The sequence below is a fragment of the Acanthaster planci genome, linkage group LG09, assembly GCF_054643075.1.
Source record: "Acanthaster planci isolate LZ-2023a linkage group LG09, COTS_SCS, whole genome shotgun sequence".
NCBI lineage: Eukaryota > Metazoa > Echinodermata > Asteroidea > Valvatida > Acanthasteridae > Acanthaster > Acanthaster planci.
The window spans coordinates 6,927,776-6,946,012 of record NC_141785.1 but is presented as its reverse complement, the minus strand read 5'-3'; the positions used below and the strand labels follow the sequence as shown (position 1 = coordinate 6,946,012).

Sequence of the window (18,237 nt, the reverse complement as noted above, 5' to 3'; positions counted from 1 at the left end):
ACACTCCAATGAACCAACAAGGAAGGATACCTTCCTCAGACATCAACTATCCTTTGGGATACAAGTCCCAGCACCTAGCATCCTTCATCCTCAACTCCAAACCTGCATGACCCCACTATTCCCAACATACACGTACCAGCTTCTTTCTAACCAGCACTCTCTTGAAGACCAACTCCTCTCACCATCAGCTCTTTTCAGAGGAAACACTTCTTCACAAAAGAGGATACAATGTGTACTTCCTTGGCTACCACTCTTCAAATAACACTTAGAAATTAGGCTGTTCAAATGTCAACTGAAGAGTCCAGATATTGACGTCAAGTAAAAGTACTGGAAATAATGTACCTTTATTATATGACATAATGTATACATGTTATCAGATACACAACCTACCACACTGAACCAAAACTGATGTCTGCATTGCTCTCTTCCGGACAAATTTTGGATCTTCTGATGGTGGGTCCTTCCAATTTTGACTGACATAGCCAAAGTTTTCCCAAAACTTAGTCACACCTAGTGAAGCTGTAAATACAAATGTTAGAAAAAAGCCATTGATGTCAATTACACCAAAGCAGGTCTAATGCAAATATTTGAAATAATCTACATGTAGGCCTGTCGTTTAACAACACAAATAAATGTACAATACTATAAGTATTTACAATTAAAATGTGCGTTGTGAGATGATAAAAGTAAAAAATTTGAGATGAAACAATCCAGCAGGTTTTGCTGCAATTTTCTTTTTGTAGGCTTCCTGAGCTCTGAAATGAAGATTTTGAAATTATCATGAATAGAAATTTTGTAAAATTTCCTTCAAAATGTGAACTTTCAACAAAATGACTATGACAAACTAAAGCACGAACTAACCACCATGCTGAAAGGGTAAATGTAAACCAACTTAAAAGCGTCAATGCAATTTTGGACAAGGTGAGCATGTGCTGATTTTTCACTATTAATTAATTAATTAAAAATCACATGCAAATTGAAGGAATGGTTCTATTAATTCAAAAACGTTAATAATCCCATAAAGAATAACCCTAGCATATACGCACATCAGTTAGCTTGATTTATAATCATATTCCATACACACCGACGTTAATATCCTTCCAATACTGGACCATATGCTCTCCCATTGCCTTCAGTAAATGCCTATACTCTTTGGCATCAGCAAAGTCTTGCTTGTTGTGTGTAGGTTCTAGCACTAGGTATGGCACATCAACAAAACCAACAACTCCACTGCATTGCCTATTCCAAACATTAAAACAGACAACTGGTTAAGTTACCCAATACACATCATTACTTCTTAAATTGTATGATGTACCAAAGCTAGCTGAATGGGAGTGTTGTTATACATCACTTAATGAAGTTCACATAATGGAGACTGCTAATTTTTAAATCATAAGTTCATCTTTTTTCCACTGTCAACAAGTGAGGGAAACAAATTATCTTTTAATTTCAATATTGAACTTACACTCCACCATCGACTTGAGGTCCAACTCTTTCATACATTTTGATCAATCTTCCACAATTGTAGATGAATACACCGTCGTATCTTCGATTGCTAAGGTTGATGCCAAAATGGAAGTTGATTGTCTTTGGTTCTTTCAATGATTTCTGTTGCTTCTCTGCGATCTTTTTCCGAATATTGGCAAGTTGTCTGAGTTCAAAGGCCACTGATTGCGCCTGTCTCGTCATGGCCTGTATAAAAACAATATGACGTCTTCAAATTGAGATGGAACTTTGTACAATGTCTTTTATGACACACCACTTTATTTCTCATTTTACACAAGTGTCATTCCATGATCAGTTTCGTGCGACCTGTTCTCCCTGCAGACCTTTATATATGCTGCCATGTTTGTCTTGTTGTCCGAAGACCCAGTGGCAATTCACGTAGTCATACAACTTCAAATATTGATAAAATGGAACAAGATATTTTTCCCTCCAGTCTCAGTTTGGTTACATTGTTTTTAATGGTAGAAAAGCAGATTGGCTGCCCAATGATAGAGGTCTATTGGGAAAAATGAAGAAACGTTTAATTTTAGACGTGACAGTTACCCTATGCCAATACATGTTGTAGACCAGTCACACCAATAATAAAAGTGTATTAAGTTGACAAATGTTTCAACCAACCCTTTTGTCCTTTGGTCCTCCCTGTCCATGCTTCTTCTCCAGATCCCGAGCTTTACTCTCAGCTTCTCTGGCTTTTTCATTAGCTACAAAGATTTAAAAACAATTACATGTCGGCTACGAAAATGACGAGAGTTTCACAAATATCTGTATGCATAATTTCAAATGTGCATTTACAAACTTGTAGAACCTGCAGAGTACAACAGCAGAGAACATTCTCTCCACCTCGCGTGTTTCAGAACTTAAGATATCTGAAGGTTCACAATATGAATTCCATCAGTGGAAAGATAGCCATTCCCACATATTCATTCATCTTGGAATTCTCCAAGATAGAACTGGTACTATCCTTTTGCAGAATCATAAGATGCATCAAACAGAAATGATTGTTGTGATGTCGTTCTTTTCAATGTAGGTCTCAGTCGACAAGGTATTGGATGCACGTGTAACGTCAAACAGACCTGGTTGCTAATATAAATATTCACAAATATCTCTGAATACAACTCCAAGATCTCTAAGAAAATAAAGATTTTAACTTGAAGCTTTCTAAACTGACAGCTAACTGCAAGAAGCTAACGGCTGCTTAATAAACCACGAAAACTTGTTTTAACTTTGCCCAGGTGCATGTGTTCTCGTTCCATTTTAAATTCTATTACGGTTGGCTTATAATGTTGCTGACAAAATAAACATAAAACGCGAAATTGGCGTCTAGAACTATTAATCGAAACTTATGCATGCCAAAACCGTTGCAAATTCGCAGAGCAAATTTTTGCCGAGACGTTAAAAATTCGTATTCGCTCAAATTAAAAACAACTTAGGGGCTCTTCAAGAAATGTTTGTTTGAAAGTCCGCGTAGATTAAATAAAACTTCAGATACATGCCCAAACATGTGTAACGTGCGACGATCATTAAAACAGAAATAGTTTTCATTCTGTTCAGCTTGGAAGCAGAGTTGTAGACTCGAGTCAATTGACTTGGATTCCAGTCAGACTAGAGTCACTTTTTCTGGGACTCGTGACTTGACTTGTAACAGTTTCTGACTTGTGACCTGACTTGGACTTGCAAAAATTGACTTGTGACTTGACTTGGACTTGCAAAAATTGCCTCTACTTGGAATTAAATATCAGTTACGTACCAGGTTCCTGTACAGAGTGAAAAGAGAAATTTATTTCGAACATGAGCATGGATCGATATATCTTTACGTTTGTTGGCTATATTGAGTACAAATCGGACAATTGCGTCCACCAACATTCCCCCTAGCTCCCAAAATTTCCACACACTTTTACCAAACATTAAAATCTGTTTTAAATGAAAAGAAATATGTTTAGGACCAAAATTTGTTTTAAACGAAAAGAAGTATTTTAGATCTGATGATAACGACTCGGAAGCTAAGTAGAATCGTCCTCTCGAAGGCAACGGCCAACATACAACACGGTCCGCAAGTGCGCCTCTCAAATGCGGCAAATCTTACTTCGTGTCATCGGTACAGCCTACTTGGGCAAGGATCTGTACCTCGAAGAATATTTAAACGGCGGGTGCACAGGTGAACAGATCAGCTTCCGCGACCCAACTCACTGAAATCTTAGTAAAATGTTTTGCTCATTTCGATTGTCAGCAACGCTTTCCTAACATTTCGTACGTTGCCGGCTTCGAACAAAATTAATAGTGGGTCAGGTACAAATAGAACGATTTCGGACCCATCCATTCTAGTTCTAATTCAGGAGCGAAACCAGTGTTACAACGCTGCATGTCATATAAGATTTATTTGACTGGGGAAACTTTCTCCGCGATAAGGCTTCCTGTGGGAACTACCCGCGAGTTGAAATATCAAGGAAAAGAACACACATTGAACAAAGTGCATGAATGTCGATGTTTAGTGTTATTTAACTTTGACTTGATATTTTGAAGTTAACATTGGAAGTGTTGGCAAAATATTCCAACGTAGACAAATTCGCAGACACAGGTCACAAGCATTTAAAGGGGCCGTTTTGCGTGCATCGGCGACCGATATTCGCTTTTCCAAAAGACCAATACATATCATTATGGGTGGACCCTGTTTTGTTCGTTATAGCGGCGTTGCACTGCAACATGTAGAATTAGTAATTAACTTACAGCCAAAGTACCGAATAAGTCGACCTGTCGAAGGCAGCTTACAGTATTTACGCAAACGGTCCACAAGACGTGAGGACACAAACATTCCCGAAAGAGACACGGCGCGACTTCATTCCACCAAAAAAATCAAACGAAACTGCGTCCCAAACTCGGATAATTTTTGCAAAAGATGCCCTTTTTAGGCTGCAATGTTGCCTCTCGAAGCAAACTGACACTCTAGTTTGATATAGTTTGCCAGTTAATGGCCAGCTATTTTATTGACAAATGAGGCTGCATATGCGAGTTAAAAGGAGAAAATGGACAAAATGGGTGGTACTAAGCGAGAAAATAGCGTTGTACGCCCGTCATGCCAGGGTGTGTGTTTGTATAGGCCTACTCAGCGACTCAATGCAGACAGTCGGCAAGTTGAACCAGGCTCAACTTTGCCGATCCGTCTGGGGCTGGTTTGCGTTATCGGCGGTACTTCCATTTGACATGTTTCCATTTGTCTGCGTTGAAGTTTGCGTCTTGATTGCGTTGCTCTCTGCATTTCTCACGTCGATATGGAAACCAGGCTTAAGACTGACTTGCGTTTATCAATGGACGCTTTTGTTCTGTGATATGTTCAATTTCATTTTCAATATGACCCTTATTGCCATATTGGTGAAGAACAGGAAAAGTAAACAGTAACAGTACAAATATATAAGTTGACAGATTATTATAAAGTAACAAAAACAAGAAATACACAATGTTCAATGTGCTGTTTGGTTCGCTCTATATGTTACGTCAATGCCTCTGCGGCAAGCAGAAGAGTTTAGAGAACTGATGGACTATAGGTGTGAAGTACAAAGTATTCCTATATTAATTTTCTGGTATTATATTTTTATATATATTCATACAGATGACACTTCTGATTTGAACTCACCAACTTTAGCTTGATGGACTGCCTCTGTAGCCTTCATTTCTGACCTCGTTTTAAATCGTGTAGACGTGTACTTGTATAGCCTTGGTGTAATGAATTAATCGAGAAGTTTTCAAATATAAAACGGTTTTTCTCAACCTGTGAGAGGGATAAGCTGACTCAGTATGCACTGTAGTTGGGTGATCAAAGAGTTGTACACAATTGAATTTAAAAAAAGAGAATTCCTTTCACTTTAGAATCAATTTGTGAATTTGGTACGTTGAATAAAATTAATCAAACCGCAACAACTTTCATGTATTATAATACCTAAAACAAATTTTAAAATGCTGACCTTTTTGAGGAAATTATGAGGTAATTACATGTACATTGTCCGCACAAGCTTCACCCTAATAGCTAGCAAAATTGAAAGTTAGCAACCGAGTACGGGACAAATGATCACAAGACCATGTGGCAGCGATGCCGGTGTGCATGGGGGAACGAGTACAATATGTTGTAGCAACTACATGATCAGTAACACTCCACATTGCATTTCAAATAGTTACGCAAATGTAGAATTATCAGATAACATGCCCAAACACTCAGACCACGCATTTATGTGCACTTTTCTTTTTTACTTGAACCTAAAGCGAAAAGTTCATTTATACAGGTTCTGTTCCAACACACAGTAACAACTAAAATAGTCATAGACAAACTTACAGTTCAATCACAATATTTCATTCATACAAGGGACCCACAACAACATAGCCAAAGAAACGAAAAAACTGGTCTGTTGTCATTTAAATATCTCATAAACGGAAACATTAGCCCCAATGTCACCCATTTTATAAAGACAGGTCTTGAGGAATATACTCAGGTAATTCCCAGTAATTTGTATATAAATTAAACATATTTAGTTACACTTAAATGAACGCACTAACATCCACAAACAGAGCTTTACACCACCCCGAGAAAGCATTTACGACACAATTGCGTTGTATGGAAAAACTGACCAAATTTACTCACTTTGGTTTGTACAGTGTGTAGGCAAGCCGTCTGGTGTGTACCTTGTGACCTTGGATGTAGATTTTCATTTTGGGTTCAGCATAAAGGATGGAAGTATAGGCTCGAAAGGATTGCCTTTCTGGCACCAGACTGGAAGTTAATTGAAATATGATTTGTTAGCGTACATCAAAAGCCACTATAATAAAATTGATGCAATTTGTGCAATTTCCACGAATTTCGGTTCATTTTAACACACTAAACATCACCGACGATAATTCAAAAAACCTGTTAACAGCAGTTAAAGTGTTTCCAGTTTTGGTGTGGGAAATGGCTACTGCCAAACCTTATGTGAGATATCAAAGCTCCATTGTTGGTATCGAACCCTTCTGGAGCGGTAAATTCTTAGCGATGCTTGCATAATATTTAAACTCTAGATCGATTCCTTTTGCGAACATGCACAGGCATCGTAATCCACCAACACACCATTTTAAGCTATATCAAACTGATATATATAGAGCAAGTTATTTTATGTATAGTTATTTCTACCTATCGTCCGGCACTCCCGCAGCAGACACGGCTCCCGCCAACAGAATATCGCTGGCATCAGTAGTTACATCCAACTCCGTTTCTCCGTTATCCATCAGCTTCATGTGATAAATTATTACTAGGGTTCCTTTTAAACAAATCGGAAGGTCAAAATTATCGTCATATTTATCTGAGGCAAGTTCTATTTTCACATTGTTCAGGAACTTAAACCTTACCAAATTCGTGCATATGGCTTTACGAATAAACATCTGAAACTTTGGACAGAAATAAGTCATCCGTAGATACAGATATGCGGAGAGAGTTTGATGACATTTTTATCTAATGTCAGTATATGAAGCAATAAAGGTATATAACCATTTATTCTGCGTAGTCAATCCATCAAATAAGCACTACAGAAACAAGAGATGCATATTATGCTTGTGGAGTCCGGCAAAAATCATCTGTATGCTGTACAATGCTCGTCCACAGATTCGTTAAACGTCGGCTAACAATGCCACATAACATCCTCGCTCTGGTGGACTCAAATTTTACGATCGTTTTATTCACAGATGGAGTTTCCCTTTCAACATCATCCCAGAACACAAAGAAATTTCATTGTTGCATATATCCATGCATCTTCCAATCATGAAAGTGACACACCGTAATTTTCATTAAAAGATCATTTCTGTGTAGAATTTCAAAAACTCTTTTCTCAAGTTGATAGTTATAAACCACAAGAGCGATGTTTTTGAGTTATACCTAGATTTTTCGGGTTATACAAGTGCACTCATAGAAACAAGCAGGTGCATGTACACATTACCGCAAACAATAATGAAAACTTACCAGAGTCACCATCTATGCGATCAAACTGGGCAAAGAAGTCCTCTTCAGTTTTAAATGGCGAGTACTTGTAAATCAAATCCATTTCAATCTTGTGCTGTGACCACATAATAAAAAGCGGATATACTTCAACATGTAGTTAGAATGTTCCAGTGTGAAATGAGTGTCCATGCCATTCTAATATGGTAATCGTGCATAAATTAAGCATTTCTTACTCATTTAACGAGCCAGTTCGGTATTTCAAGAGCGCATGCCTAGTGCAAGGTTATTCGGGAACAGATACACGGGCGTGCAATAGTCTGTCCTATCAGAGAGGCTACACATGCCGACTCACGCGCGCTTTGTTCCCGAAGGACCATGGCTTTTTGAATATTGAACTAGCCCATTGGAGCAAGAAACGATGAACCGCTTAAAAAGCAAATAAAATTCGAATTTACCGGTAAGAAAACACACATACGTTACATGTATATACTTATACTATAGTCTCGTGCATCTCCTTGAACTGCAGCTTCCTATATATGTACTTGTTTCTGCATACGTCGTCACAATCAGGATAAGGATATAGTTATCCAAAATATATATCATAGTAACATATAACGGTAATTTAGTAACATAAACATCCATTAGTTTCAGCATACCCTTTGCTTCTCCTCTGAACTCTGTCCGAATGGGTGCCTTGTATTCTTCTCGAATGATGGCATGGGCACAATGACTTCCTCGATCTTTTCTTCTTCATGGAATGTGCGGGACAAGAATAGACAGCTCATTGTTGCACCCTGTTTGGTGAAGAGTATGAAGTCTTTTCCAATTCGCATTGCACCTCTGAATAGGAGAGAAAAAATGTACTTGTGTCCATTGTCACCTATATTAAGCAAAGTTCTAAACTAAATGATAAAACTTATGATAAATGATCAAAGTACAGTGTGAAATTGTTAAATGTTGTGATGCACAATTATATCTACAAACACCCTGAATAACAGAGGTTAACAATGGGACACAAAAGCTCATTGATTTCCAGAAAACTTACGATTTCAAACCATTCCCATATTGTCCAATCATATTAGAATCCATAACTCTCTTTGTTGACTTCCCAAACTGGATGACGGTACCAACCTCAGCTGCAAGAAAAATGATGACGTATCTCATTCAGCTATGAATCACAATCAACTTGTAAAGCGACAATCACTTTTGCGAGACACGTGTTTTGCACAGAGAGTTTGACTCATGGGTACCTTGCATGTTACATTGAAACCTTGTACCTTTTACAATGTCTTACTTCATACGTTAGAGCGACAGAGGTTGTAACTGCAAAACGTTGTGCATACAACACTGTCATGCTAGTGTGTGACTTTTTTTAATGTCCTGGGTCCTCAGTAAGCAAAGCGGTTACGCAAACGTAAACGTCGCTCTGAACATTAGTCCTTTTCCATGGAACCAGTATTCTTCACAAGAAATCCTTCGTGTTAATGATCAGGCTTTGTAAGCCAGAGGTTGCTGTTAATTCTGCTAATGCAACTTAACGTCCTGGATAGCAGTAATAAGCTTACACTTGATGTGCCATTGTAGCAAAAGGGGGAATTTAACGCCTAGCACTGAGGCGAAGGTAGTTCACTTTTTCAAATTTGGTAAACTAATTACGAAACATTACAGGCCTCTTTAGAGCGTGGTACAACGGCACGACGCAACGGCACGGTAGCTCTCTTGCGTTGTGACGCGTTGCTTTATGTCGTCGCTTCCGTTTCACTGCTTTTGGTCACATCTTGTTGTGTCGTCCTTTGCATCTTGCAGATTTTAGTGCCTAAACGGCGTCTCCTTCCGTCGCACTTTGCATAAACCGTCGTGCATTCAATACGGGCGGTTCACAATAGTGCGCCCCAAAGAGTTTGCAACGCGTTGGCCAATCACAATGCGCGAAATCTGTCGATCCTTCCCAAATTCGCCTTGGGTCGACAGATCTCGCGCATTCTGGTTGGTCAGTTTATTGCAAATTTTTGGAGGCGCACTATTATGAATCGCCCGCATTGTGTTCAGCGTCGTGGTTTCTTTCTGCATGATTTCGAGCATACCAAGGTGGTTTCTTTCTGCATGATTTCGAGCATACCAAGGTGGTTTCTTTCTGCATGATTTCGAGCAATGCATTGGACCAAGATACGACAATGTTAGCATCGAGGCAGGATAAGTGCTTGGCGGGCCTCGGGTCTCGTTGTTTCGTATGACGTAGGAACCGGCGTTCCAAAGGCCTTACTCCACGGCACCTTATTAGCTTGATTGCAATGATTTTACAGTTTTTTTCGGGGGGGGGGAGACATCTGCACAGTGCCAACTGTGCCCATTGGATAATCCGGCCAGTGGTGTAAATTTGTGCAAGTGAATGAGGGGAAAGTAATGACGTAAATAAATACCCAGCCATGGAAATTTGATAAGAAAAGGGGTTGCTGACACCACAAGGGCGTTGTCCATGATACTGACGTGTAGGCCTATTTGGAATACAGTCATTTGCCGAAGTTTAAGACCACCTGAAATTTTATTGGTATTTCTGTAACTGGGCCTGCATTACATTGTCTCATTGACTGATTACTTAACATGATTTTACAGTGCTGCATAACATCAGTGTGGAGCTATATACCCATTTGAATGAGGTTTTTTGCAAAGGCAGGTCTTGTATGACATTTTGTCTGTAAGGCAGCTTGGGGAAAAAAGCCAGTCTAAGCAACCAGAAATAAAGGAGGGAACACTGAATATTAGACTGTTAACATGTCAAATCATGGAAATGTGGTCAAAAATGTTCAACCAAGGTACCAAGGTTACACATTGAAAATAAGCATAAGTTGCCATGATTGATTTGTTTAAGTTTGGTTTTCCTTCAGGTTAATGCATTTTCTATGAGTGGCTCTAAACTTTTGAAAATGACTGTATGTCTGCTGACACCCCCTGAACCTTCTACAGCCTTTCTACAAAATTCTAACTAAAATTGACTTTTCTTTGTTCTTTTCTCTACAAAGCACGGGTGAACAAGAACAAATAACAGCCTTCGATTTCTGACAAAGTCTGCCTCAGGAGACTTAACTCAGATGAATCAGGGTAAAATTCACAAATCTGCAAGGGCCCAAGCGACGATGCAATTCCAAGGTACGACACGACTCAAGATGATGCCACACGAGGGGCTGGAAAGAGCGACGTACTACCTGAAAGATGGGAAAAAATAACCGACGGCAGGACGCTACGCAGGACGTGAGATAGTACATGTACAAACAAGCAATGGCACAAGAGCGCCGGTGCGATGCAACACGGTCGATAACTACCCCCATCAACTCCACCATGGTGAAATGCCAGTTTTCTCCTGTAACATCACAGTACTGTATATATTCCAGTAGACCTATTGTAGACTGGTCCATACGAGATACTGCTGGTTTCGATCTCAGTGTTCTCGGTCCTCCTCCCCAAGTCACTGTCTTGGTCTCTGAGATTCGAGGTCTGAGGCCTCGATATTTTGTCAGTTTCCAGATCCATACCACCATACCACAGGCCTCCAAGAACTATCTGCGGTCTTTTGAAACTCATTCATCTAAATGTGAATTCAACTCGTAAATTATGCAAAATCGGCCTCAAAAGCAAGATTCGGTCTTACCTTACTATCCCACAAAGTATTCATTTCTTAAGAGTCACACACTTAACAGTTACGTGCACAACAATGCTATGATACAGGGTCATACAATGCTTATATGATAGGTCTTGGTTGCTTGTTACTCTGCAATTTAAACATTAGATCCAGATGTCCAAACTAGCAAGTCTCCAACTTGATTCTAGGACGTCAACGACTCGATTTCTGGGAACAGTGTACGATCTTATGATTTTGAGGCCTGATTCTCGGATTTCTAAGTCTCGGTCTTTCCGACATCTAGGTTTCGGCACCACTGAACGTGTCAACCAGCCAATGCGAGTACTGTTTGGCACGATCGCCCCATCACGCATTGCGATTAGTCTATCCAATAGCAAATCTCTAACTATAATTTTACACAAACGTGGATAAAAAAAAGCAATCCGCTGTTGGTGGATTTATTGACAAATTGTGTCACGAGATCGACCAATAACGCAAAACAGATGAATTTGGGAAAATCAGGATATCTTGATTTAAGTTATCAAATTTATATTGATCCGTACCAGTTTCAAACATGCATTCGGGTTAAGGCATAAATGGTACGCTACCTGGATCCATTCCACTGCCATCGTCCAAGAAGCACAGCATGTATCCCCCACGGAGTGTTTCGTTTTTGTCTACAACAAACAGATTGTTTGAATGATGTTGATTAATAATTTTTCATCTGGTAAATGAACATTACAAAAACATCTTTGATACTATGCAAAGTCACGTAAATTAGAGGTTTAACACACATGCTAACTGCATTTATACATATATATTACATACACAAAAACGGTTCAAAACGACGAAGCAATTTTACCATTACACATGTATGATTTATATCTTTGATGTATTGAAATATTATCTCTAAATATTAGGGCCTATGTCGGATTAGCATTTACAGCATTATAAATTTACACTTATCAAGTATACACACAGCAAAACAGTAAATTGTAAAAAAAGCAGTAAACACATTTGATATATCTCAGATTTCCTTAAAATACTACTTGGAAGGAATTCTCTAAAATGCTGAGTACAATAAATCTATTTGAAATAATTCAAACCCTGGCGTTTCTTGGTCAAACGTCTTCCTTGAAGTTCACCAACGGCCTGAAGTGCAGTACTTCAAAGGTGTACGGCAAGTCTGCGGAAATATTTTCCCTCACTGTTGCAAACGCCATTACTTACAACTGTTACGACATTTTGTCTACTTAATTACAAATGTAGACACTTTAGACACTCATAAGAATTATTAATCTAATAAGACACTTATAAAGACAGGTGTATGTCTCGACAAAATACATCTATGAGCATAAGAGGTACATAGGCCTACATTAAAGTATGGCTGCAATGAAGTTTTATTCGACACAATTTTTCTGCATCTTGTAATCTTCAGCAATTTAGGAATAAATCTTTTACATTCCTATTCGGTTAACTGCATTGAAAAGTGCACTTTTCAAACTTTTAAAATTATCCATTCTTCCCTAGACAAGTGAGGGTGCTGTTGCTGTGATGTCATCAAGGGAAGACACGGTTTGGGGCGTAGGTTTTTCTATTGAAATTGTGAACCCGGAATTTGCTTATTGAAAACATTTCTGAGAAAAGGATTGCTGTTTGCTTATTACTACGCACATAACAGTGAATCAGCAAAGAAGAGAAACTTTGGTCAAGCAAAATCTACAAAAATGCAAGACTTTTGTTGCACGAACAAATGTAACGTTGAGGCTTTCTTCTTGGGATGACATCACAGCTTTGCTCATGAATATGGAGAAACTCATTAACATAAAACCAAAAAGGAAGTAAAATACCAAGTGAAACTAAAATAAAGTTGAAAGTAAGGTTAACTGAGACACAAAGGTGCATCTTGAAGGTATGTAGCTGCCCTGTAATACACAACACAAGAACAGGGTTTCAGATACGCCTTGAATTTCACGCATAACATTACCGTCACTTCAAGTCTCCATGCACAAAACTCTACATCTCCATATCTTCAACACGAATTGGTGCCGAATTGGTTCCGAAAATATTTTGACATAGAAATTCGGGTACGAGAGAAGTAGCCTGGATGGCGGTATTCAGTGTGCAGCCCATAGTGTATTAAAATGATGAAGCTTGGACGAAATCCTTGGTTATCTAGTCAATAAATTAAAGCTGACCAAATGTCAAGCGGGTAAGGCTATCAACGTCGGGAACTCAGTGTTTTTGAAAACCCGCAGGAGACACTTCCAGTCTTCTTGATGCTCACAAACGTTTTGTTTGCAATCCTATTAGTTCACATGGACAATTTCAACCTGCTGATAGAGTTTAAATGTCCGTGAAATAAGCCACCAGACACCAACTGAAACACAAACCTTTTCAAGTCCACTGCAGCACAACTGAATCTTTCATCGAGATACTATTCCGTCCAGTGTCATCATTAACGTTTAATCAGGTAGGCGCCTACATTAATCAATCATTGAAAGGACTATACTAAATCAGTTGAGAAACCGTTTGCGAAACATACCCACACAATCACTTTAACTGTTCAATAGCTGAAACAATCCCATGCATCTGCAACTGGAGCGATCAGACACCCGCATCCAGCTTCTTGACCGACCCAAGAGACTTATCACGAACCATCTGGGCAACCCTGGAAACAACGCCTAAGTCTACAAATAATGTACTGAAACATTTAAAATACATATGTACAATATACTCCGAACAGAGGAAAAGACCATAACATATATACATGAATGGAGAAGTAGCCTGGATGGCGGTATTCAGTGTGCAGCCCATAGTGTATTAAAATGATGAAGCTTGGACGAAATCCTTGGTTATCTAGTCAATAAATTAAAGCTGACCAAATGTCAAGCGGGTAAGGCTATCAACGTCGGGAACTCAGTGTTTTTGAAAACCCGCAGGAGACACTTCCAGTCTTCTTGATGCTCACAAACGTTTTGTTTGCAATCCTATTAGTTCACATGGACAATTTCAACCTGCTGATAGAGTTTAAATGTCCGTGAAATAAGCCACCAGACACCAACTGAAACACAAACCTTTTCAAGTCCACTGCAGCACAACTGAATCTTTCATCGAGATACTATTCCGTCCAGTGTCATCATTAACGTTTAATCAGGTAGGCGCCTACATTAATCAATCATTGGAAGGACTATACTAAATCAGTTGAGAAACCGTTTGCGAAACATACCCACACAATCACTTTAACTGTTCAATAGCTGAAACAATCCCATGCATGTGCAACTGGAGCGATCAGACACCCGCATCCAGCTTCTTGACCGACCCAAGAGACTTATCACGAACCATCTGGGCAACCCTGGAAACAACGCCTAAGTCTACAAATAATGTACTGAAACATTTAAAATACATATGTACAATATACTCCGAACAGAGGAAAAGACCATAACATATATACATGAATGGAAATATTTCAATAAACTCCAACTAATGTTCTGGGAATACTGAAGACCAGCTGTACTACAAAGGTTCCTCCAAAGAACTTGCTAAACAAAAATGCAGCTTTACTTTGAACCCCCAATATGCAGAGTGTAGTGCGTCAGACACACAGGTTAAAATGACATTCCTTCATTTTTATTAACTGGTCGACCTTTTTAAGTATACATGTATCTAATACAGTTAACTGTGGTAAGAAAACCATTACACAACCGTACGAACGTTATGCATGTACCTACATATGCTACTATGTAATTTTTAAATGTCTTCGTAAGTATATAAAAAGTGTTACGTTTTGATTTGCTGTCTTCAAAAGTGATGCCATTTTTCATTTAAATGCAAGACAGTATTCGTTTTGCCTCTGCAGATACCTCGGGGCGCAATAACCTTTATTGTCCCCCGTTGATTTCCTTTTACTAGTTACCGTATAAAAATAACTACGCGTTTAACACGAACTTTCCAATTCCACTTTACTATTCTTCGTTTACTTTATTCAAACTCGTTTGGAGGAACTTAAACCTTTCTTCAGAACACGACCAGTAATTACGTGTATGCAGTCCCAGACATGTCCCTCTAGTGAACACGTGCACCACAGTGACTTTTACAGAATTTGAGAAACATTGAAGTTCACATAATTACATTGATCAGCCAGCGTAAGAGCAACAGTTCCCATGCTTACGTATAGCCAAGCTCTCCTCGGGGAAAAGGGGAGAGTTCAAAGGGCGGTTTCCCCCTTGACCACGCCACTGACCAAGGCACAGAACACTGTCAGAGTACCCTTAATACACATCAATGGACAGATTAAACTGGCTGATTAAACTGTATGGATATGATTTTAAAGAACCAGTCCCAATGAAAAGAGTGACCAAATCCAAGCAAAAGCTGCAGTTTCTATCGAAGTCTCCTTCCGTGCCATGTAATGTACGTATATGTGCAATGTATCCGCACTCTGGCAAACTGAAACGAGCAGCTTCCTTGCGACTTTCTTGTATTTGAAACATTCTAAAACTCACTTTTCTCTGTCCCCTCTGCAATCTGTACATTGCCAGGTATGTACATGTAATGACCTCTGTGTTTAATGTGGTTTTCTTTGTAAAGCACAATCGTCTTGTTTAAAAGCTCTTTACAAGTAGCCCTACCTGTTTTATTGTTAAAGTGATTTTGTGCCTAGTACGGCGTGCAGAAATAGAAACACCAGAGCACAGAACTTGCGTTAAAATAACCTTGTCAACAGACTGTAATATGTACATGTATTGCGTGAATTCTAAGAAACCGAGGCTTAAGCGTGAACCCGTATTAACAACCTTATTGCACCATAGCACTTACGTAATATTCCATGTTCATGTAGTTAAAAGAAAGCAGGCAAAACATCTTTTGCCCGATGACCGATAAACATGCATTCCACATGTGCCAATCTAACAATGACTGAGCACTTTGGGACTGACATGAATCTGCTTTTACTTTGGATCGAACTTTTTCATGGTACGTCTTCAATACTACCAGAATTTTCTTAAAGTCACTGCATCCCCTGTACGCCTATGTCAGATCAATTTCTACTGTCCCAAATTCTGCACGTATAACTTACCAATCAATGCAACACTTAAGTTTTGACGGGGATTTGTGGCTAAAGGGAACGCATCCCATTTTCCTTCTCTTTCTTTGACCCCTCGGGTGTTCGGAGACAGCACTCAGAAAAAAAAACCACAACGCCTCTAAATTTCGTTTATTAGGTATCAAAACAAAAATGGCAAGACACTAAATATTAAATGACTAACAACTTTTCCTGTCACTGTGGTCGACACATTAATACAAAGATTAAAATTACATGTAAATGAAATGATTATTTCAACAGTTAAACACATTATCTATACACCTGAGCATTTAAATCAAAACCCAGATGTGGTTGTAGGCACAACCACTGGCAAATTGAGTTGAAAGAAAATTGTTATTGGGGAGCTTTCCTCGAATCAATGAAATTCTCGTATTAGTTACATGTTAACAGACCTCTCTCTCATACATTTTATTTTGGTATTTACAAATCTGAGTTAAATTTTAATACAGGTCTTGGTCATAACAATATATTAATCCCTCATGAAATATTCCAAGGGCGTTGATCAACCCTCATTAACATGTTGAAAAAAATTTTGAGGAACGTGTTGAAGGTAATCCAGTTGATGGACAATCACGGCCAGTCTGGCTTTTCATCAACTCACAAGATATCTGCTTCTCCACTTGCCCGAGATCACCTCAATGGATTGTAGGACCCAGTTTGCAATTATAGGCACTTATCCTTCCCAAAGGTCCTCAAAACCAGCTGACGATCGCACTTTAAATAATCTATTTTATGCACTACATGAATATATATGCACATGTACTCTTATTCGTTTACTCACTTTTATGCAGTGATTGTTATTAAATACAACTTAAAAATTGTGAATTTAAATTACATGTAGGTCGATCACTAAACTTTATAACAAACTAGTCTTTTTAAAACCCCACACTTACCGGTGAACACATCCATTCGCCTTGCCCTTGCGTCCCTTTATAAACGAGAGAAAAGATTTTTTTTATTATGTCAGAATTAGAGAAACCTGCGTCACAAAAACTAATCACTTACTTTTCCCTTGATTTAATAAATGCCCACTATTTGTGGCATTTTAGGAATGTGACATCAGATATAAAAATATCTTCATGTGTGACAAAAAAAACTTTGCAATGATTTGTTTACTTGGCCTTCACGTAAACGGGCGCAAGGAAAATAACAATTTTGAATTTAACACTTTTGAAGTATCTGTTTCCCCCAAGTTGTGAGGCAAGGTTCACCTGGCATTGTCAAGCAGCTCCGCCAAAGCTCCAAAGAGAAACTCGTGGGTTGTTCTGTGAGACAATGTTACAAAAAGAACAAACAATAAGAAGCACACCGTGAACACAGAAAGAAAATTTAAATGCAATTGGTAGATGGGCTGATTGGCAAGCGCACCTGAAGGTCTATCTGCAAATTTGCCTGAGACAAATAATTCTGCACTGCCTATATAGCTTCCATAACGTAATTGGACAAGAACAGTGTAGAGGTATGCGGGCCTTTGCTTCGACATGCTGAAACTGGCGGAACTTGTGTACGACCAATGACTCTCCAGTGGTCAAAAGTTATCAGCGAAAAAAAACCAGAGGTATCCACAAGCGACTACAAAAAATGAGGGACATCTGATAGAACTCTGTCGTAGAAATGCCGTCGATGGAACAGAGGCACAACAGACCACCATTCGCATATTTTGACATGACAAGCCTGGAGGTTTGTTCAATTGTATGGAGTGAGTTCTGCCGAAAGCAACGACAGCATATATGCCATGCTAATTGGGCACAATCTGTAAATTAGCAGGTACCAATGATTGTGATGTATATTAATCGTCGACTCATAAATCTGCAGACGTTTTGCCAATAGCACCTTTACGTTATGATGGAGAACATTTGAAACATTTCTAGACAAAGTCGACTTGTAAATACAAAGTTGTATTTATTGTTTTCATGAACATTCGGCCTCTAAATCTGGCCTACCACAAAATTGAGCATATTTATACACACGTACAAGTACGCGTACAGGCTTGCAATTACACTCTCACGTGCCCCAGTGTGCCCTTATACTTTTTTTAGAGCCTAGAAGCGTCTATAT

The 18,237-nt window shown here is 38.9% G+C and overlaps 1 protein-coding gene across 2 annotated transcripts in view; it reads right to left on the bottom strand.

Annotated features, from left to right (window-relative positions):
* morc2 (MORC family CW-type zinc finger 2) overlaps positions 1–17,501 on the bottom strand; it is a 28,921-nt gene extending 11,420 nt beyond the window's left edge. For both annotated transcript variants that reach the window (XM_087141052.1, XM_087141053.1), the window contains exons 1-13: positions 17,391–17,501; positions 17,073–17,107; positions 11,684–11,752; positions 8,505–8,595; positions 8,116–8,299; positions 7,481–7,574; positions 6,659–6,785; positions 6,134–6,262; positions 5,135–5,214; positions 2,125–2,207; positions 1,466–1,692; positions 1,085–1,239; positions 391–519 (exon numbers count right to left, since the gene is read on the bottom strand). In XM_087141052.1, the coding sequence (XP_086997178.1) occupies positions 391–519; positions 1,085–1,239; positions 1,466–1,692; positions 2,125–2,207; positions 5,135–5,214; positions 6,134–6,262; positions 6,659–6,785; positions 7,481–7,574; positions 8,116–8,299; positions 8,505–8,595; positions 11,684–11,752; positions 17,073–17,088 (1,384 nt within the window). In that variant the 5' untranslated portion in view covers positions 17,089–17,107; positions 17,391–17,501. The remainder of the gene's footprint in view (positions 1–390; positions 520–1,084; positions 1,240–1,465; positions 1,693–2,124; positions 2,208–5,134; positions 5,215–6,133; positions 6,263–6,658; positions 6,786–7,480; positions 7,575–8,115; positions 8,300–8,504; positions 8,596–11,683; positions 11,753–17,072; positions 17,108–17,390) is intronic.
* Between the last annotated feature and the right edge of the window lie 736 nt (positions 17,502–18,237).